General features: G+C 44.1%; 1 protein-coding gene across 15 annotated transcripts in view; it reads left to right on the top strand.

The window, feature by feature from the left end:
- Positions 1–18,195, top strand: part of dtnba (dystrobrevin, beta a) — a 694,100-nt gene that overhangs the window by 600,586 nt on the left and 75,319 nt on the right. For 11 of the 15 annotated variants that reach the window (XM_085996923.1, XM_085996913.1, XM_085996915.1 and 8 more), the window contains exon 16: positions 5,802–5,822. The exons of 2 other annotated variants lie outside the window; for them this stretch is intronic. In XM_085996923.1, coding sequence (XP_085853049.1) covers positions 5,802–5,822 — 21 coding nt within the window. Of the gene's footprint in view, positions 1–5,801; positions 5,823–11,218; positions 11,343–18,195 lie in introns of those variants that run through there. 2 more of the 15 variants (XM_085996926.1, XM_085996927.1) reach the window with 2 other exon arrangements.

The raw sequence follows: 18,195 nt of genomic DNA, 5'->3' as shown, positions 1-18,195 counted from the left end.
TTTCAGCACAGAAAGCCTTTCAACAGACTCTGCTTTAAAGACATGAAAATCATATTATGTCCATTCAATAAAGTCCAGCCTTTTCTTGGAGGATGAAGTTGGAATCCAATTAGTTCCCCCACTTGTAATCTTGCAATAGAATCATAGAATGGTTACAGCACAGAAGGAGGCCATTTGGCCTGTCGAGTTCGTGCCGGCTCTCTGCAAGAGCACTTCAGCTAGTTTCACTCCTCTGCGCTTTCCCCGTAGCCCTGCAATTTTTTTTCCTTCAAGTACTTATCCAATTCCCTTTTGAAAGCCACGATTAAGTCTGCTTCCACCACCCTTTCAGGCAGCGCATTCCAGATCCTAACCACTCGCTGCATAAAAAAGTTTTTCTGCATTTTGCCCTTGGTTCTTTTGCCAATCACCTTAAATCTGTGGCCTCTGGTTCTCGACCCTTCCGCCAATGGGAACAGTTTCTCTATCTACTCTGTCTAGACCCTCATGATTTTGAATACCTCTATCAAATCTCTTCTCGGCCTTCTCTGCTCTAAGGGGAACAACCCCAGCTTCTCCAATCTATCTATGTAACTGAAGTCCCTCATCCCTGGAACCATTCTCGTAAATCTCTTCTGCACCCTCTCTAAGGCCTTCACATCCTTCCTAAAGAGCTCTATGACTCTATGAGAGTGATGCTAAGAATTGGACACAATACTCCAGTTGAGGCCAAACCAGTGTTTTATAAAGGTTTAACATCACTTCCTTGCTTTTGTACTCTATGCCTCTATTTATGAAGCCCAGTATCCTGTAGGCTTTTTTAACTACTTTCTCAATCTGCCATGCCACCTTCAACGATTTGTGCGCATATTCTATCTTCTGATACTTTGTCAGAAGATATCATATCTTCTATGTTTCTATAGGGACAAGGTACTGAATTTGGATGATCAGCCATGATCACATTAAATGGCGGAGCAGGCTCGAGGGGCCAAATGGCCTATTCCTGCTCCTATCTTCTATATTGAAGCAAAAAGGCAGGAAGTATCACTACCACCAAGAAATATTAGAAATTGATGGTGTTTAAATACCTGCGAATGTACACATTTTTCCCTCTTAATTTTTTGGGGTGATGTTTTGGTTAATTGAAGTGTAGGATATGCACGCTGGGATTTCAAGGTTTTCCACTTTTGACACCCTCTTATCAGCATCAAGCACTCCCCGGTCATGATTAAATGCAGAGTAAAGCTCCTATATTCTTGTCTTCAATGACAGGCCTGGCTACAAACCTCAGAAGAGCCTCCATTACTGCAGCAATGTGATATTTTTTTCCATTTCTCACACCCTGTGGCATCTCTGAATGAGATAGCCAATTTAGTGTTGGGAGCCCATGTCTAATGAATCTGCCTAAACTCATTTCACATGAGACCCAACAGAGGAGACTTTCATTCATTCAGTTTGAGCTGGATTTGAATCTAGCTCCAAGAATAAAAACCTAACACACTGCACCATCCAGTCTTCTTAGTTATTTTTTACAATTCATTTCAAAAATAAAATGTTCCTGTTGGTTGTTGGTGAAAAGTAACAAATGATAACATGTTAAATTAAGTATATGGCTTTGCACAATGCATGTTGGTTTTCAGCAGTGTATTATCATTAAATGAACTATACTATATATACTTATAGTTATACTCCCTAAACCTCTTCACCTCTCTACCTCTCTCCTCATTCAAGACGGTCCTTAAAACGTACCTCTTTGACCAAGCTTTTGGTCACCTCTCCTTATGTGGCTCTGTGACAAGTTTTGTTTGATAACGCTCCTGTGAAGCACCTTGGGATGTTCTACTACATTAAAGGTGCTATATAATTGCAAGTTGTTGTTGTTTATTACACATTATTTACCATGTTCTCCAGTTTTCCTCCTTTCTCTTCTGAAGACATTGACGGGGCACTGTTCATGAACATCAACAGCCCTCCACTCATCCAATGGCCCTCCTTCATGTGTGAACTTATGGTTATAACATAGAAACATAGAAGATAGGAGCAGGAGTAGGCCATTCGGCCCTTCGAGCCTGCTCCGCCATTCAACGAGATCATGGCTGATCATCCAAATTCAGTACCCTGTCCCTGCCTTCTCCCCATATCCCTTGATCCCTTTAGCCTCAAGAAATATATCCAACTCTTTCTTGAATATATTTAATGAACTGGCCTCCACCGCCCTCTGTGGCAGAGAATTCCACAGGTTCACCACTCTCTGGGTGAAGAAGTTCCTCCTCATTTCAGTCCTAAATGGCTTACCCCTTATCCTTATACTATGACCCCTGGTTCTGGACTCCCCGGCCATCCGAAACCTCCTTCCTGCATCTAGTCTGTCCAGACCTGACAGAATTTTATAGGTTTCGATGAGATCCCCTCTCAATCTTCTAAACTCCAGTGAGTATAAGCCCAATCGACACAATCTCTCCTCATACGGGCCATTCACCTGTGGGGAGCATCACACCCAAGTTTCATCTTATTCTCACTGATTATTCATGCACAGAATTTGCAGCACGAGTCACTGAAAGTGATTGGGAGCAGGAATCCTGCCTCTTTCTCTCCCCCCCCCCCCGCCCCCCCCACCAACACTTGCTTGAGATGTGCAAACTCGGCACAGAAAGGGATCTAACCTGGGATCTTATTGGTCTGCTTGGCTCAATACCACACTCTGTGGTGCTTTTTTTCTTCAGTATTTGATCTGAAGGTGGATTTTACAAGCAGACACTTCTGCTGCAGAGCATCATGCATTAGGTGCACATATTGGAAATCTGGGTGGGAAGGAAAATCCTGCTAGGTCCTCTGACCTCTGCATGCAAATTCTCAAAATGTGCTCCCACCGCACAAAGCTTTATGCCAGGATCATTAATTTGTAAAAAATCTACCCACTACTGTTTTTTATGCAGCTGTTGCCAGCTACTTGCCTCATTGCTTGGTACCAGATCCGCAGATGACTTTATTTTAAAGCAGCTGGTTTTGACTCGACGAGCGTACTTTTTGTTTTATTAGTGGACTTACAAATTTTACTCAATTTGTGGACTATGTTGAATCCTTTTAGATGTATCTAGAGATTTTCTTTTAACTGTTTTATAGGTCTTAGCCAGTCCTAGTGACATTGTTGGTTACACTTTTTTCAAATATGCAACATTGCAGAGAAATCCTCAATAATGTAAAACGCAGGTATTTTTTATATTTACCTTTTAATTCTCAAAAAAATACGCAATGAGATCTAGCAGCTTATTGTAATTGCTTCCTATGTTCACTCAACAATATTGGCAACTTATGAGCTTTTACTTGTAAATCATTGACAATAATATATACATATTTTCTTTGTGTAATATAGCTTTCTTCCTACCCAGTGTATTCTTCATTAACCTTTTATATTGTTCTGTCATTGTGTTTTTAAAAAAATGATTGATCGTGTTAAAAAAAAAAATTGAAAAAGCATAGCAATGTTTCCGTTCTGGTGTATCATCATATCATACTATAAAATCCAGTGACATTTATTGAAACACCCATCACCAGCTGACAGATGGTCTCCACGAGTTAACAGAATGATCACTTTCTTGCAAGTATGATGATGTTGGTTGTCTGGAAGACATGAACCCTTTTTTAATACTTTTTGTGTGTTGGTTTCAGTTATTTTCATATATTAAACCTTAGTACAGTATATTGCGGATGAGTTTGCTGGTTTGCGGCATGATGTTGCTGTACAAAATACTGGCAAGTCTGCTTCCCGCCAGTAGTCCCTTCCCATGTCAGATTAATTTGGTCGATTGCTCTTGGTCAGCACACCCGGGCCCCAGTTAAATAAATGAGCTTTGTCTCAATTGATGGGCTATGTCTTGCAATCCATTAAAGCATAATTTGCTCTGCTAGCTGTGGGATGAGATGGGGATGTCCGATTATTCAGCAGGGTAAGGATTGCGACAAATAAAGTGTATCAAGTGCAGTAGAGCAAATTCAAGTTTTTAATACAATTATTAAATTTAAAAATGGTAAATATTCCACTTGTTCCATACACATACACTTTCCAGAAGAAGCAACTGGATTGTAATGAAGAAAGAAAGAATGAGGGATAAATATTGGCCAGGACACTGGGAAGAACTCCACTGTGCTTCTTCAGAATAGTGCCATGGGATCATTTACATCCACCCAAGAGGGGAGACGGGGCCTCAGTTTAACATCTCATCTGAAAGACGGCACCTCTGACAATGCAGTGCTCCCTCAGTACTGCACTGGAATATCTGGAGTGGGACTTAAACCCACAACCTTCTGACTCAGAGACGAGAGTGTTATCACTGAGCCCTGGCTGATATTTATCCTTCCTTAGTCTAGGGCCACTGAGGTCAGTTGTAATTTCCCAACTGCTGTCCCAGCTGAGATCGGCAAGATCGGCAAAGACCTGAGGGTAAAAATTGGGTAGCGCCCCCTTTGGCACCCCGCGGGGGGAGCTTCACTGGAGCCGGGGACAGCAACGGGGGCAGGTGCTGGCAGGCGGCCAGCAACAAAAATGGCGGCCCGCCACCTCCCCTTTAACTAGCGTCACCCCGGCCGCAGGTAGGCCCCCCTGACCCCATTGGACATAGTGTCCGGCGGTAAGTCGGGGGTTGCCACCCAATATTACAGCCGGGGCGCGAGTGGGGCGCTGCACACGGCGATGACGTCAGCGCCACGCAGCGCTAACGGTTAGAGCGCCACCGCTAACCTCCCGCTGAATTTCGCAGGAGGCGTTAGCGGTGCCACGCCCAGGCGCTAGTTGATTTGTGCCCCGTTAGCGCCCTCTTCGGGTGCTAGCGGGAGGCGCAAATCAACCATATTTAACCCCCCTGGAACCTTTCCAGGCTTAGTACCACTCAGGCATCAGGAAGTGAATTTACCAACTTAGCCATCTGTTGAGCCAATGCTTCATTTCATGAACAAACAACTTAGGAAAAATAGGATGGTGTGGGCCACTGTCCACCCGTCTGCCTCTTCAGTATAACTGTTATTCTAACTTGTGAACAAATGGCAGGAAGGAAATTCCATGACTGTGTGAAGATCTTCTGTTAATGCTTTCAAGAGAAGGAAAATAATTTTGTCACAAATAACACAGGCCAAGAATTGAATGGCTGTGGATAGTTCAAATTTTCTTTTCACATAGCATGTTCATGTAGTATCATCATTTGGAGTGTGTATTGGAGGCTCCCTATTTATTTGTTTTTCCTAGGGGCTTAAATCAGGTGTTCATTGAGGAGATCACGTTCCATCTTTGATCCTTCTATATCACCGCATTGAGAGGTTAGATGCAGATTTTTCACCACTGTAGTCCTGGGTTTGTGTTTGTTTCTGTAACACTTCTGCACAGGGAGAGAAGGAAAGTAAGGGATGGATACCTTTGGACTTCTCTTGTGTACTTCTTTGCAGCTAGATCAAAAGCAGCATAGGCAGAGGTTTGGGAGCAAAATCCATACTCAGAACCTTAAAAAAAATGGCCACAAAGTTAAAATGGTGCCGAGTAGTTTGTATTTGCTTCTTGGGCCGGTGGGGGTGGGGAGGAGGGGCAGCGGGGAGGCTAATGGTCCCCAAAGAATAATAAAATCTTGCTTACGTTTCAAAAAGATATGTAAATGACACTATTAACTGCCTTATTTAATCACTAGTTCTTACCTTGTGCACTGAACTTTGCTGGAGCCTAGTACAAAGTCCTACTGAATACTCTTCTTTACCTTTTACAGTTGCAGATGACTGTCGAATAATCTATCTTCTCTTTTCTTGTTTCTTTTTCCTTTTCCAAATGCTGACTTATGTAGGACGAGGAACAGAAGCAGGCAGTAAGTTGAACTCAATCTTGTGTTGCTGAGGATTTTATTTTTCTGCATGGAGATAAAATATGAGAGGTCTTTCCAGGGATGTTTGGGAAAGGAGGTTGTGTATATAAATATAATAAATAAAATATCAGGAACTTGCACCTTATATCTGCACTCAATGCAGCTCACCTTTGTTGATTCGATGCCCACCAAGCTCAACTTTCCAATAAATGAAGGTGATATGTTGCTCGTCAATTTTATAAGTGGATAAATAAGCTAAGTTGCATACAACTGACATTTTATCCACAAGCAACATGCTTTTTGTCATTCATTCCTCAAGTTGACTGTAATTGACCTGTTTATCACATAGAATGATACAACACAGAGGAGGCCATTTGGTTCATTGTGCCCGTGCCAGCTCTTTGAAAGAGCTATCCAATTAGTCTCACTGCCCTGCTCTTTCTCCATAGCCCTGCAATTTTTTTCTTTTCATATATATATCCAATAGAACATAAGAACATAAGAAATAGGAGCAGGAGTAGGCCAATCGGCCCCTCGAGCCTGCTCCGCCATTCCATAAGATCATGGCTGATCTGATCCTAACCGCCAAACCACTATCACAGAACCATCTCCTGAATCTAACAGAATTAGACACACGAAATAGGAGCAGGACCAGGCTACACGGCCCCTGGGCCCGCTCCGCTACCCACAGGGCCATGACCGATCCGAACCTAGACTCATGTCCAAATTCCCACCCGCTCCCCGTAACCCTTAATTCCCTTTACTTCTAGGAAACTGTCTATTTCTGTTTTAAATTTATGTAATATTAGTGGGATAATACTTTATATAAAACTATTCTTGCACGCTGGACCTTCCTTGGGACCTAGTGTAAAGTTGGAATAGATTGACCAGGTGTGGCTCCTGCCCCACTGGTGGATGTGGGGCCCACCTGAGCATCCAAAATGGGATTGATGCCTTTACTCCCAAAGATATGGCCACAAGTTTTTAAATTTTTTTTAAAGCTGCCCTCTTTGTAAGGGGGATTTGATGACATTTACAGCTTTCTTCTAGGGGAGAACCAGCACACCTTCACCCCTAGCCCAGTGAAGGTATTTTATTCATGAGACCCCGCCCTGGCCCCACAAACCTTGGTGGGGTTAGCGGCAAAGATCTTGGCACTTGCATTACCCCAACAATGTTTGGAGCCCCTATTTTGCAGCTGTGACCAGGAGTCCTGAAAGACATGGGCCTAGAAATTGGGTTTTGGCTTAGCCAGGGCTTTAGCGCCGGAAATTAGTGCCGGCGCTAAGTCCCCTGCGCGCGGCAAAAATTCAGTGGCGCCGCGCCCAAACGGCTGCCGGCGCTACTGAAGGGTCTTAGCGCCTGGAAAAGGGCGCTAACTGCCGTTTCGCGCCGCAATTCCGGCGCTGCGGCACCCGATGCGGTGCGGCAGGCTGGGGAAGTGCAGGCCTCCTCCTTCCGTTAAGGAGGAGCTGCCTGCACCCGGCCGCGGCCCGCGCAAATCTGCTTAAAAATGAGCCCGGCACCTCGGACAAGTGCCGGGCTTGCATCTGTTCCGGGGGGGGGGGGGGGGGGAGAGAAGTCCGGGGAGGGAGCTGCGGGCAGGCGGCCGGCGGGAAAGCGGCCGGCCGCCGCGGGGCCTTTAATGCGCCGGCGCTAACTGCAGTAAGGCACCTCTGACAAAACGCTGGTTGCGGCTGCCACGGGCGAGGCGGCCGCAACTCAATTTCGGAGTTCGGGCGGGTTACCACGGCAACCGGGACGCTGCGCACACCGATGACGTCATCGGTGCCGGCGCAGCACTACCGGAGCAACGCCGATTTAGGGCCCCAGGGAATTTCACTACTGGCCATAACTCCGGCGCAAGGCCCTCTAGCGCCTCAAATGAGGCGCTAAGGCTACTGAATTTTCAGCCGATGTTGTCTTGCAGGTGATTGGAAAAGGGATGTAACAGAGTGGGTGGAAAAACTTCTGAAAAGCAAGCAAATCATCCAGAAGTCTTGATTCACATAGTAACCAATAACATTGGAAAAAGTAGGTTAGACGTCATTTGAGAAGTTAACTTTTGTCTAAAGTGCAAGACCTCCGGGTAGAAATCTCAGCGTGGTGTAGAGGGAAGGGTTTCAGATTCCTAGAACACTGGGGCAAGTTCAGGGGCAGAAAAATGTTGTATAGATATCTGAATCAGACAGGTACCACTTTACTCTCCCTGCAGAGAAGGTAAATAAGGCAGTGTGGAAGAATTGAAAGTAATAAGGGAGGGAGAAGGAGAGGCAAACAGAGCATCTTTTATATAAAAAAAAGAGTGGAATAAAGTGATGATGGTAGAAGTAATACAGAAGCTGAATGTTATGGTAGAGAGCTGTTAGATGATGGTTCAACTGCAGACATGGCAGGTAAGTGTGCAGAGCATAAGGATACGAACACAGAAGGAAATGATGATGAAATAAACAACCATATTAGTCTAGGGAGTGGGTGAGATGGACACCTCAAAGTTCTGTGTATGAATGCTTGGAGTCTTTGAACTAAAATGGGCGGCCTGGAGGTCCCTGCTGGAGAGAGAGGCTGTGATACTGTAGGCATCATGGAGACCTTGTTCAATAATGGCACGGGTTGGGTAAATGTACAGGAACAAAGGTTACTTCATCATAGAGATAGAAGATTCAAACTAGAAGGGGCTACAGGCTTTTATATAACAGATGGACCTAACTGGTCCCGGTGCAGATAAGGTAGGAACCTTTTGGATTGGGATAAGAATTTGAGGGGAAGGAAATAGTAAAAGAAATATAAATTTTAGATTAAAATGTCATTGATAGGCTGAGGAAGTTAAAGTGAAACAAGATCTCAGGTCCGGATGGACTTCATAGAAAGTTACCTAAAGAAGTTACTAGCAAAATTGGTCATGGCCCTGCTCCTCTCTTTAGGGAACCTTTAAGAAGGGGAGTAGTGCTGATTGTATAGTCAGGAGGAGAAACTTTGTACAGGAACAGATGCAGTTTTTTTAGGTGACTTTATCTTTACTACTATCTTTAGGGAACCTTTAAGAAGGGGAGTAGTGCTGAGGATTAGAGAGGAGTTGACACAACAACAACCTTTAAAAAGGAGTTTAGTGTTCACCCGTGCATTTACAGCCCAGTGAGCTTAACAAATTTTATAAATAAAATATTAGAAAGCATCATGAAAGAAGGAACAATGACATGCTTAGATATTTATAGTATGGTAAGAAGGAGTCAGCGTGGATATTTAAGAGAAAGGTCCTGCGTAGCAAATTTATTAGTCCTTTGAGGAACTTAACTGGCCTTGTTGACAGTGGAAGTTCTGTGGATATGATATATTTAGATTTCAACAAGCCTTTTGATACTGTGGCACAGAAGTGATTAGTCCACAGGTAGGAAGGCATGCAACAGAAGGCAGCCTTCTGAGGTGGGATGAACATTGCCTAAACCAGAGGAAGCAACTGGTGGTTATGATTGGAGTTATGTCAACGTGGAAATGAGTCATGATCGGAGTACTGTGGATCAACCCTGAGATCATTATAGTACATATAAATGATTTGAAACAGGATACCTGTAGTAACAAAGCTGCCTCCGTTTGGAGATGACACTAGATTCATCAAGCAGCACCAGATCATCTCAGCAGTACATATCCAGCAGGATGCATCAATCCAGGTGAACTTTCCAAGAGCTCTCACGGGATCTGTGTCTCAGGAGGCTGCGCTTCAATCGTGAAGCTTTGGAGGAGTTCTGTTTGTTGCTGCATCCAGATCTGTAACCAAAGACCACAGCATCGACAGCTCTGACTGTGGCAAAGAAAGTTGCCACAGCTCTCAACAACAGGCTCCAGAGTGCCACAGGGATCTTTTGCAAGATTAGCCAATTCACTACAGTCCTGTATAAGGCAAGCCACCAATGCTGTCTTTGCCAGGACAGCTCAGTTTATACACCTCAACAGTGGGCCCAGAAAGATGGCTGGGAGGGCAATAAGTTGGTTTGAGGCTCGTGTGGAGCATAAATGACGACATAGACCAGTTGGGCCGAATGGCCTGCTTCTGTACTGTTGACTCGAGGTAAGTTTTTATAGGATTGACCAGGGTTGTGAGTGTTATTGATTGCCCACATGTGGCTTTGGGGGCCCCAAATGTTCACCCTCATATTTATATGAACCGCAAAGGCTTCCATTCTCTGAAATGTGCAGCTCATTTGATAAGTAGAGCATCCTGTACATGAATTCCCAATATGATGAAAGCTGTCATGGTGCTTTTATACTTTTATCAGTTCGGTGTCCCCAGTCCATTTTAGTATAAGGAGCAAGGGAAGCAGTGGAAGGTTTGCAGTTGTTTCTGCTGCTGCCACTTTTTCCGGGATACACTGCAGAGAAACTGTCTCAGATGCTGGCGCACAGCAACATGCTGGACTCCACTACTATCCCATGGGTTTGATGGCCTTTTAGCATCCTTTGTTTTATGACATGACCCTGAGATCATCACCCACATGCTCTGTAGCCAGGAGCTGACATTTCTTAAGGCTCCTCTCAGCTACGTCAGGCTCCATGTCCGCACCAGTATCCCTTGGCATCCTTGTGCCCTGTGTCTCACCGCATGTCAATTCCTCAGTTGCACCATCGGACTCTTCCCAAATGCCTCCCACTGAGCTGCTGAGTTCAAGATGGTGGGTGCCAGTGTTGCCAAAGCTAGAGGGGACTGCAGTCACTTGGTCTTCAATATCATTCTTCCCATTTGTTTCCTGGTTTGCAGCCTCTGGAGTAAGAAAGAGTTCTGTTAGCTTGAGCATCATTCTAACTTGAACAAATACCTTGAGGATTTTTTGAGGACTGTAGTAGCTGACAGAGAGAATGAAGAAAACGGAAATATGATATAAGAAACCATGTATGTGCTCATGAACCCACTGAAGGCACATTGACTCCCATATTTCCATCCTCAACTGCCAGGCCAGCGTTGGTTCTAATGCCTGTTGGTGCCTCCTCTTCATGCTGATGTAATATGCAAATGTCTGCAGTTCCTCGCTCAGTGGGCTCCTTCTTTGGCTTAGTGAGCACACCATTGTGAATCGTCTTGATTGCTTTTCTACGTTAAAGGCGTTGTATAAATGCAAATTGTTATTGCATTCAAAGAGAGATGTCCCTTATTGTACTTAATTTATACATTGCAGTGAATTTCGTTTTTTTTTACTGTAACATTACCATTGCTGTTAGGAGAAACCACTCGTGAAATAAGACGTGAAAGCACATCAGTTTTGTGTGCTTCTTGATTTGTGATGTGGCACCTATATTGCTTGCAGTGATTATAGGAAATGTCATATATACATATTTTAGGTTTATTTTCTACTTTGGATTACAATTTTGTTTTTTGGTTTATTAAATTTTTAAATTTCTATTTACAGTGCTGCCTGTGATCTTCCTGATGCTAAAAGATTGATGCTGAGCCCGGCTTTGTGTCGATCATGGGCTTTACCCATCCTAGTGTTTTTTCTTATAAATATTTATTAAAACTGAAGTGCCTCATAATCCATGGGATTAATTTTTTTCTTGCAGTTTTTTTTCTTAATGTATACATATATCTGTTGTACACACTATAAATGTGTTTTGGCCAGTGCACTCCTGATTACAGTCCCTTCCCTTTGCCTATTGTATTTGGGTCTATGGACTACAACTGTAAATGGTTTTCACTTGATGTCTGAAGTCCATCTCCTGTAGCCAACTAGGTGGCATAATGTGAATAGACTTCTCCATGAAGAGCTGTTTAAAGCTGCAGTTCACAAAAGAAGAATCATAAAATGCCCCTCTTTCCTTCCACACAAGGTAGAAAACTTCACTGGCATGGCACTTTATATCAACTCACCTGAGAACTGAGGCAGAGGCTTGAACTTGGCTGGGAGTCAAGCAATTATTATTATCCTGTTTGTTTTATAGTACTACCTTGGAAATTGCAGCTTTATAGCTTTTAAATTCCTTGTTATCTTTTTTCTAGTCAGCTAGCCACTCACCTTTAAGTGTCTGTCAGTACTTTTCTACTAATAGGGCCCTTTTTCAGTCTGATTTTCTGTTTCCTAGTACAGGTAGACTATCCCTTATCCGAAAACCTTGGGACCAGCCGTGTTTCGGATTTCGGAAATTTTCGGATTTCAGAAGGTATTACGGGCAGCACCCCGTAAGCCACCACATTAATATTTCTGCAGCGAACCTTATGAATATTCACACTGAGTGGGATAAATAAAGACTATGGCCTAGAAATTGGGTTTTGGCTTAGCCAGGGCTTTAGCGCCGGAAATTAGTGCCGGCGCTAAGTCCCCTGCGCGCGCCAAAAATTCAGTGGCGCCGTGCCCAAACGGCTGCCGGCGCTACTGAAGGGTCGTAGCGCCTGGAAAAGGGCGCTAACTGCCGTTTCGCGCTGCAATTCCGGCGCTGCGGCACCCGATGCGGTGCGGCAGGCTGGGGAAGTGCAGGCCTCCTCCTTCCGTTAAGGAGGAGCTGCCTGCACCCGGCCGCGGCCCGCGCAAATCTGCTTAAAAATGAGCCCGGCACCTCGGACAAGTGCCGGGCTTGCATCTGTTCCGGGGGGGGGGGGGGGGGAGAGAAGTCCAGGGAGGGAGCTGCGGGCAGGCGGCCGGCGGGAAAGCGGCCGGCCGCCGCGGGGCCTTTAATGCGCCGGCGCTAACTGCAGTAAGGCACCTCTGACAAAACGCTGGTTGCGGCTGCCACGGGCGAGGCGGCCGCAACTCAATTTCGGAGTTCGGGCGGGTTACCACGGCAACCGGGACGCTGCGCACACCGATGACGTCATCGGTGCCGGCGCAGCGCTACCGGAGCAACGCCGACTTAGGGCCCCAGGGAATTTCACTACTGGCCATAACTCCGGCGCAAGGCCCTCTAGCGCCTCAAATGAGGCGCTAAGGCTACTGAATTTTCAGCCGTTAAAATAGTATTACAGGGATAAATACTCTAGTACAGTTTATTTGTAAGCAAAACATTCAGTAAAACTTCAAACATATACAGGTACAAACTAAGCTAAATACCTGTACATATACATGCAGTAAAGGTACATTACATCTGGCTTGAGGATCTTGGAGAAGAGGGTACATCAGTGTTGTCATCGTCGTCATCAGGTTGGAGTCGGACATCTGAAGATGGGCCAGGAACAGGATTCTCAAGTGATGAAGCAGCACTACGACAGACGGCCTTTTTAAAGATTTCTTCCAGTGTCATCTGTCTCATTAACATTGGTTTCTGTCTAAGCAGTCTCTCTTTAATTGAGTAAACTTGCATAATCTCTTGCTCACTGATAAATGCACGTTGTTCAAGGCCAGCAATTAACTGATCACACATTGTCACCATATCGTCTATGGGGATTTTTTCACCTGTGTTCACAATGTCATCATCATCATCATCACTACTATCCTCATGCTTGTCTTTATTTAACACCACTTCAGCAATTTCCCCATCACTCAACGAATGCACAACAGGTGCATCATTGTCAATGTTCAGCACTTCTTCGATGTCAGCTTCCTCTAACTTATTTACACTTTCGGATGATAAACCTTTGGCGTAAGTAAGGAGGTTTGATATCATCATCTTCTCCTGACTGACAGGAAATCCTTCAAAATCTTCATCTGCAGGTCCATCTTCATCAAACATCGTTGAAGGCCAAAGTCTGTGCCAAGCATTTATTAATGTTGGTTTATCAACATCGTTCCAAGCATTAGCAACTGCGTAAATGGCATCCTTAACATTGAACTCTTTCAGGAAGCTTTGGATTACTATGCCTCTGTTGATTGCATCAAGCATACAGTTCAAAAAAACGTCTTTATACTTGCTCTTCATGGAGCATAAAATTCCTTGGTCACAAGGCTGTATTAAAGATGTCACATTAGGGGGAAAGTTAATACCGAAAACATAACTTTTCACAAGAAGTTCAGGAGGGGCATGTGCGGAACAGTTGTCCAGGAACAATAACATTTTGCAGTTTTCCTCCAGTCCAACTTGCCTGCAATGAGCTCGTGTCGCTGGTACGAAGTGGTTATTGAACCAGTGAGAAAATATTCCTCTGGTTACCCATGCTTTCTTGCTCGCATAATAATGCACAGGTAAATTGCATACACCTTTCAAACATCTCGGATGTTGGCTTTTTCCAATCACTACCAACTTTAACTTGTGTGTGCCTGCAGCATTGGTACACCCAAGAACAGTCAACCTGTCCTTAGCGTCCTTAAAACCTGCTGGTGCACTCTCATCAGCTGTTGCTAATGTTTTTCTAGGAACGTAGCGCCAGAACAGAGCTGTTTCATCAGCATTGTAAATTTGTTCAGGACCGAGGTTTTCATCAGAGATTATTTTGGCAAATTCGTCTATGTAATTTTCAGCTGCTTCATGATCAGCAGAAGCTTTTTCACCACAGATTTTCAGATATTTTATACCATGACGCTTCTTAAATTTATGCAGCCAACCTTCTGAATATTCACACTCAACTTCAATGTTCAGTTCTTCATGGTATATTCTAGCTTGTTTCATGACCATCAAACCAGTCAGTGGCACACGTTCACCTCTTCGTTGTCGAATCCACTCAATCAGCACACGGTCAAGATCTTCATTTTTTGCCCTATGCAATGTTTTCCTACTTTTCATTAGTTTATGGTCATCACTGTCAGTGTAAAACTTCAACAACTTGTCTTTCTGTTTCTTTAAGTCATATATGGTGGTAGTTCCCACACCATATTCTTCAGTAAGATGTCGCACAGACACACCACGATCAAGCTTCTGTAATAACTCCACTTTCTGCGATATCGATAATGAGAGATGCTTCCTTCTCTGCTTCTCACTGTTACCCATAGGGGTATCTGCAGCTCTTTTTAGCATTTTCACAACTCGTAAAAAAACAACAAATATCAAAGAGAGCAGCAGGCGCAGGTGTGACAGCGCTGAGACACAACTGACGCCTCACACCTGCGTGGGTCAAGCATCGGCCGCATCGGGTCATGTTTTGCACCACTCGGGTCATGTCGTGCGCACGACTTACGCTCCACGAAAAAACTTTCGGTTTTCAGAGGTTTTCGGTTTTCGGAAGTGCGGAAAAAGGATAGTCTACCTGTATCCTCAGCTTCTCATTTCTAACTGGCTTCTACTGTTACAATCCTAACCTCATTCTCAATGTTTTTTTGTATTTCTGCTCACATGATACACCTCTGTTTAGATAAATGAATAAGTCAGTTACTTCTGGAGTTCTATTGTATTAAGCAGTATTATTAAAAGTAAGTATTCACAGAATAAGAGGTAAAAATTAACTTAAAAACAGCAAACAAAGGATAGCTATAAATGGGAAATTGACAGGCTGGTAGAAGGTTTGAGCAAAATATCACGGTGGTCGTACCTGGGACATTTGCTCATAATATATAATTAATGATTTGGATGATGGTACTGTCAAATGCAAAGAGGCAGGGCAAATCATAAAAAGTGTATTTAGATGTTTTAGGTAATTTAGCCAATTGGTGGAACATGCAATTACTGTAAAAAAAAAGATATAGTATGGGAGCAAAGAACCAAATGAGGGAGCATTTATTAAATCAGGAGCATACAATCATTTTATCTCTGTGTCTGCTTTTGTATATTAAGGACCACACATACACTCACAATTCAATTTGCCATAAGATCCAGCCTTTTTCACTACATTTCATTTATTTTCTTTGAACTTGTGCGCGTCCTCTTCATTGGTCATTTTTGCCTGTTGTCATTTGTTTCTACACAAAAAAAACATTTTCTTAATGCATCCATCAGTTGCAAGTGCTTGCAGATCTATCTAAACGAACGGCATAATCAAAATCTGCACCGATCCATACCCTATTGGGGTCAATTTGTTCTTTTGCTCCCGCACACTGTCACTACTTTGGCTGGCAAACTGAAAGTGATCATTACAGCAACATACTGTACTTGCATAAAATTAAAAGTTATCCAAGTATCAATAATTATAATTTTGTTACTTGTTTAACTTAATTTAAAAGCATGCTACAATACGTGGGTTATTAGTGTTTAGCATTCCAATATACTTGCGGGGAGGTTTGCTAGCACTGTTGGGGGGGGTTTAAACTAACTTGGCAGGGGGATGGGATACAGAGTGGAGCTATAGTAGGGGGTGATTTACAGCCAAATACGGAGGAAAAAACAAGTCAGCTGGGAAGGCAGAGCAAATATGTGAAGGCAAAAGGCAATATGGCAAGGCTGGAAGGCATTTATTTTAATGCAAGGAGTCTTGCAAATAAGGTGGATGAACTGAAGTTGTTGTTGAACACATGGGAGTACGATATTGTTGCTATCACGGAGACATGGTTGAGGGAGGGTCAGGACTGGCAGCTCAATATTCCGGGGTATAGAATCTTCAGGCGAGACAGAGGGGGGTGTAAAAGGGGAGGGGGTGTTGCAATATTAATTAAGGAGTCAATTACTGCTGTAAGGAGGGATGATATATTAGCGGGTTCCTCTAATGAGGCCATATGGGTAGAACTTAAAAACAAAAAGGGGGCAAGCACTTTGCTGGGAGTGTACTATAGGCCCCCGAACAGTCAGGGGGAGATAGAGGAACAGATATGTAGGCAAATCTCAGAGAAGTGCGAAAATAATAGGGTAATAATAGTGGGGGATTTCAACTTCCCCAATATTAATTGGGATAGTCAGAGTGTGAAAGGCTTAGAGGGTGCAGAATTCTTAAAGTGCATCCAGGAGAGCTTTTTGAGCCAACATGTAGAAAGTCCTACAAGAGAGGGGGCGGTACTGGACCTAATTCTAGGGAATGTAGCCGGGCAAGTGGTGGAAGTGTCAGTAGGAGAGCATTTTGGCGACAGTGACCATAATTCGGTGAGATTTAAGGTGGTCATGGAAAAAGACAAAGACGGCCCGGAAATAAGGGTTCTAAATTGGGGGAAGGCCGATTTTAATATGATAAGGCAGGATCTGGCAAAAGTGGACTGGGAGCAGCTACTTATAGGAAAATCCACATCAAAGCAGTGGGAGACTTTCAGAAGGGAAATAGAGAGAGTACAACGCCAACATGTTCCCGTAAAGGTCAAGGGTGGGACCAACAAGCAAAGGGAACCTTGGATGACAAGGGATATACAAAAATGCATTTGGAAAAAAAGGGGGGCTTTTGGCAGTTACAAAAGACTTAAGACGGAGGAAGCCCTAGAGGAGTATAAAAAGTGCAGGGGCATACTTAAAAAAGAAATTAGGAGAGCGAGGAGGGGCCATGAAATAACACTGGCGAGCAAAATAAAGGAAAATCCTAAGATGTTTTATAAGTATATTAAGGGCAAGAGGATAACCAGGGAAAGGGTAGGGCCCATTAGGGACCAAAGTGGCAATCTGTGTGTAGAGCCAGATGATGTAGGTGGGGTTTTAAATGAATTTTTTGCATCTGTGTTCACTATGGAGAAAGACGATGTAGACATAGAAATCGGGCAAGGGGACTGTGATATACTTGAACATATTAGCATCGAGAGGGAAGAGGTACTAGAGGTTTTAGCAGGCCAAAAAGTGGATAAATCCCCAGGCCCGGACGAGATGTATCCCAGGCTGCTGTGTGAGGCAAAGGAGGAGATTGCAGGGGCTCTGACACAAATTTTCAGAACCTCTATGGCCACAGGGGATGTACCAGAGGACTGGAGAACAGCTAACGTAGTACCATTATTCAAGAAGGGTAGCAGGGATAAACCAAGGAATTACAGGCCAGTGAGCCTAACATCTGTGGTAGGGAAATTATTGGAAAAGATTCTGAGGGACAAAATTAGTCTCCACTTGGAGAGGCAAGGATTAATTGGGGATAGTCAGCATGGCTTTGTCAAGGGTAAATCATGTCTGACCATCTGATTGGATTTTTCGAGGGGGTGACTAGGTGTGTGGATGAAGGAAATGCTGTGGATGTGGTATACATGGACTTCAGTAAGGCTTTTGACAAAGTCCCGCATAGGAGACTGGTCAAGAAGGTAAGAGCCCATCGGATCCAGGGTAACTTGGCACGTTGGATCCTAAACTGGCTGAGTGGCAGGAGGCAGAGGGTGATGGTCGAAGGTTGCTTTTGTGACTGGAAGCCTGTGTCCAGTGGGGTACCTCAGGGATCGGTGCTGGGTCCCTTGCTGTTTGTGATCTACATAAATGATTTGGAGGAGAATGTGAAAGGTATGATCAGTAAGTTCGCAGATGACACGAAAATTGGTGGGGTGGTAAATTGCGAGGAGGAAAGCCTCAGGCTACAGGACGATATAAACGGGTTGGTCAGATGGGCGGAAAAGTGGCAAATGGAATTTAACCCTGAAAAGTGCGAGGTGATGCATTTTGGAAAGGCAAGGGAATACACAATGAGTGGTAGGACCCTAGGAAG

The sequence above is a fragment of the Somniosus microcephalus genome, chromosome 9 (assembly GCF_052327205.1).
Source record: "Somniosus microcephalus isolate GS21.2 chromosome 9, FLI_Smic_1.0, whole genome shotgun sequence".
NCBI lineage: Eukaryota > Metazoa > Chordata > Chondrichthyes > Squaliformes > Somniosidae > Somniosus > Somniosus microcephalus.
Note: the sequence above shows the minus strand (reverse complement) of the source record. Positions and strands in the feature narration are given on the sequence as shown.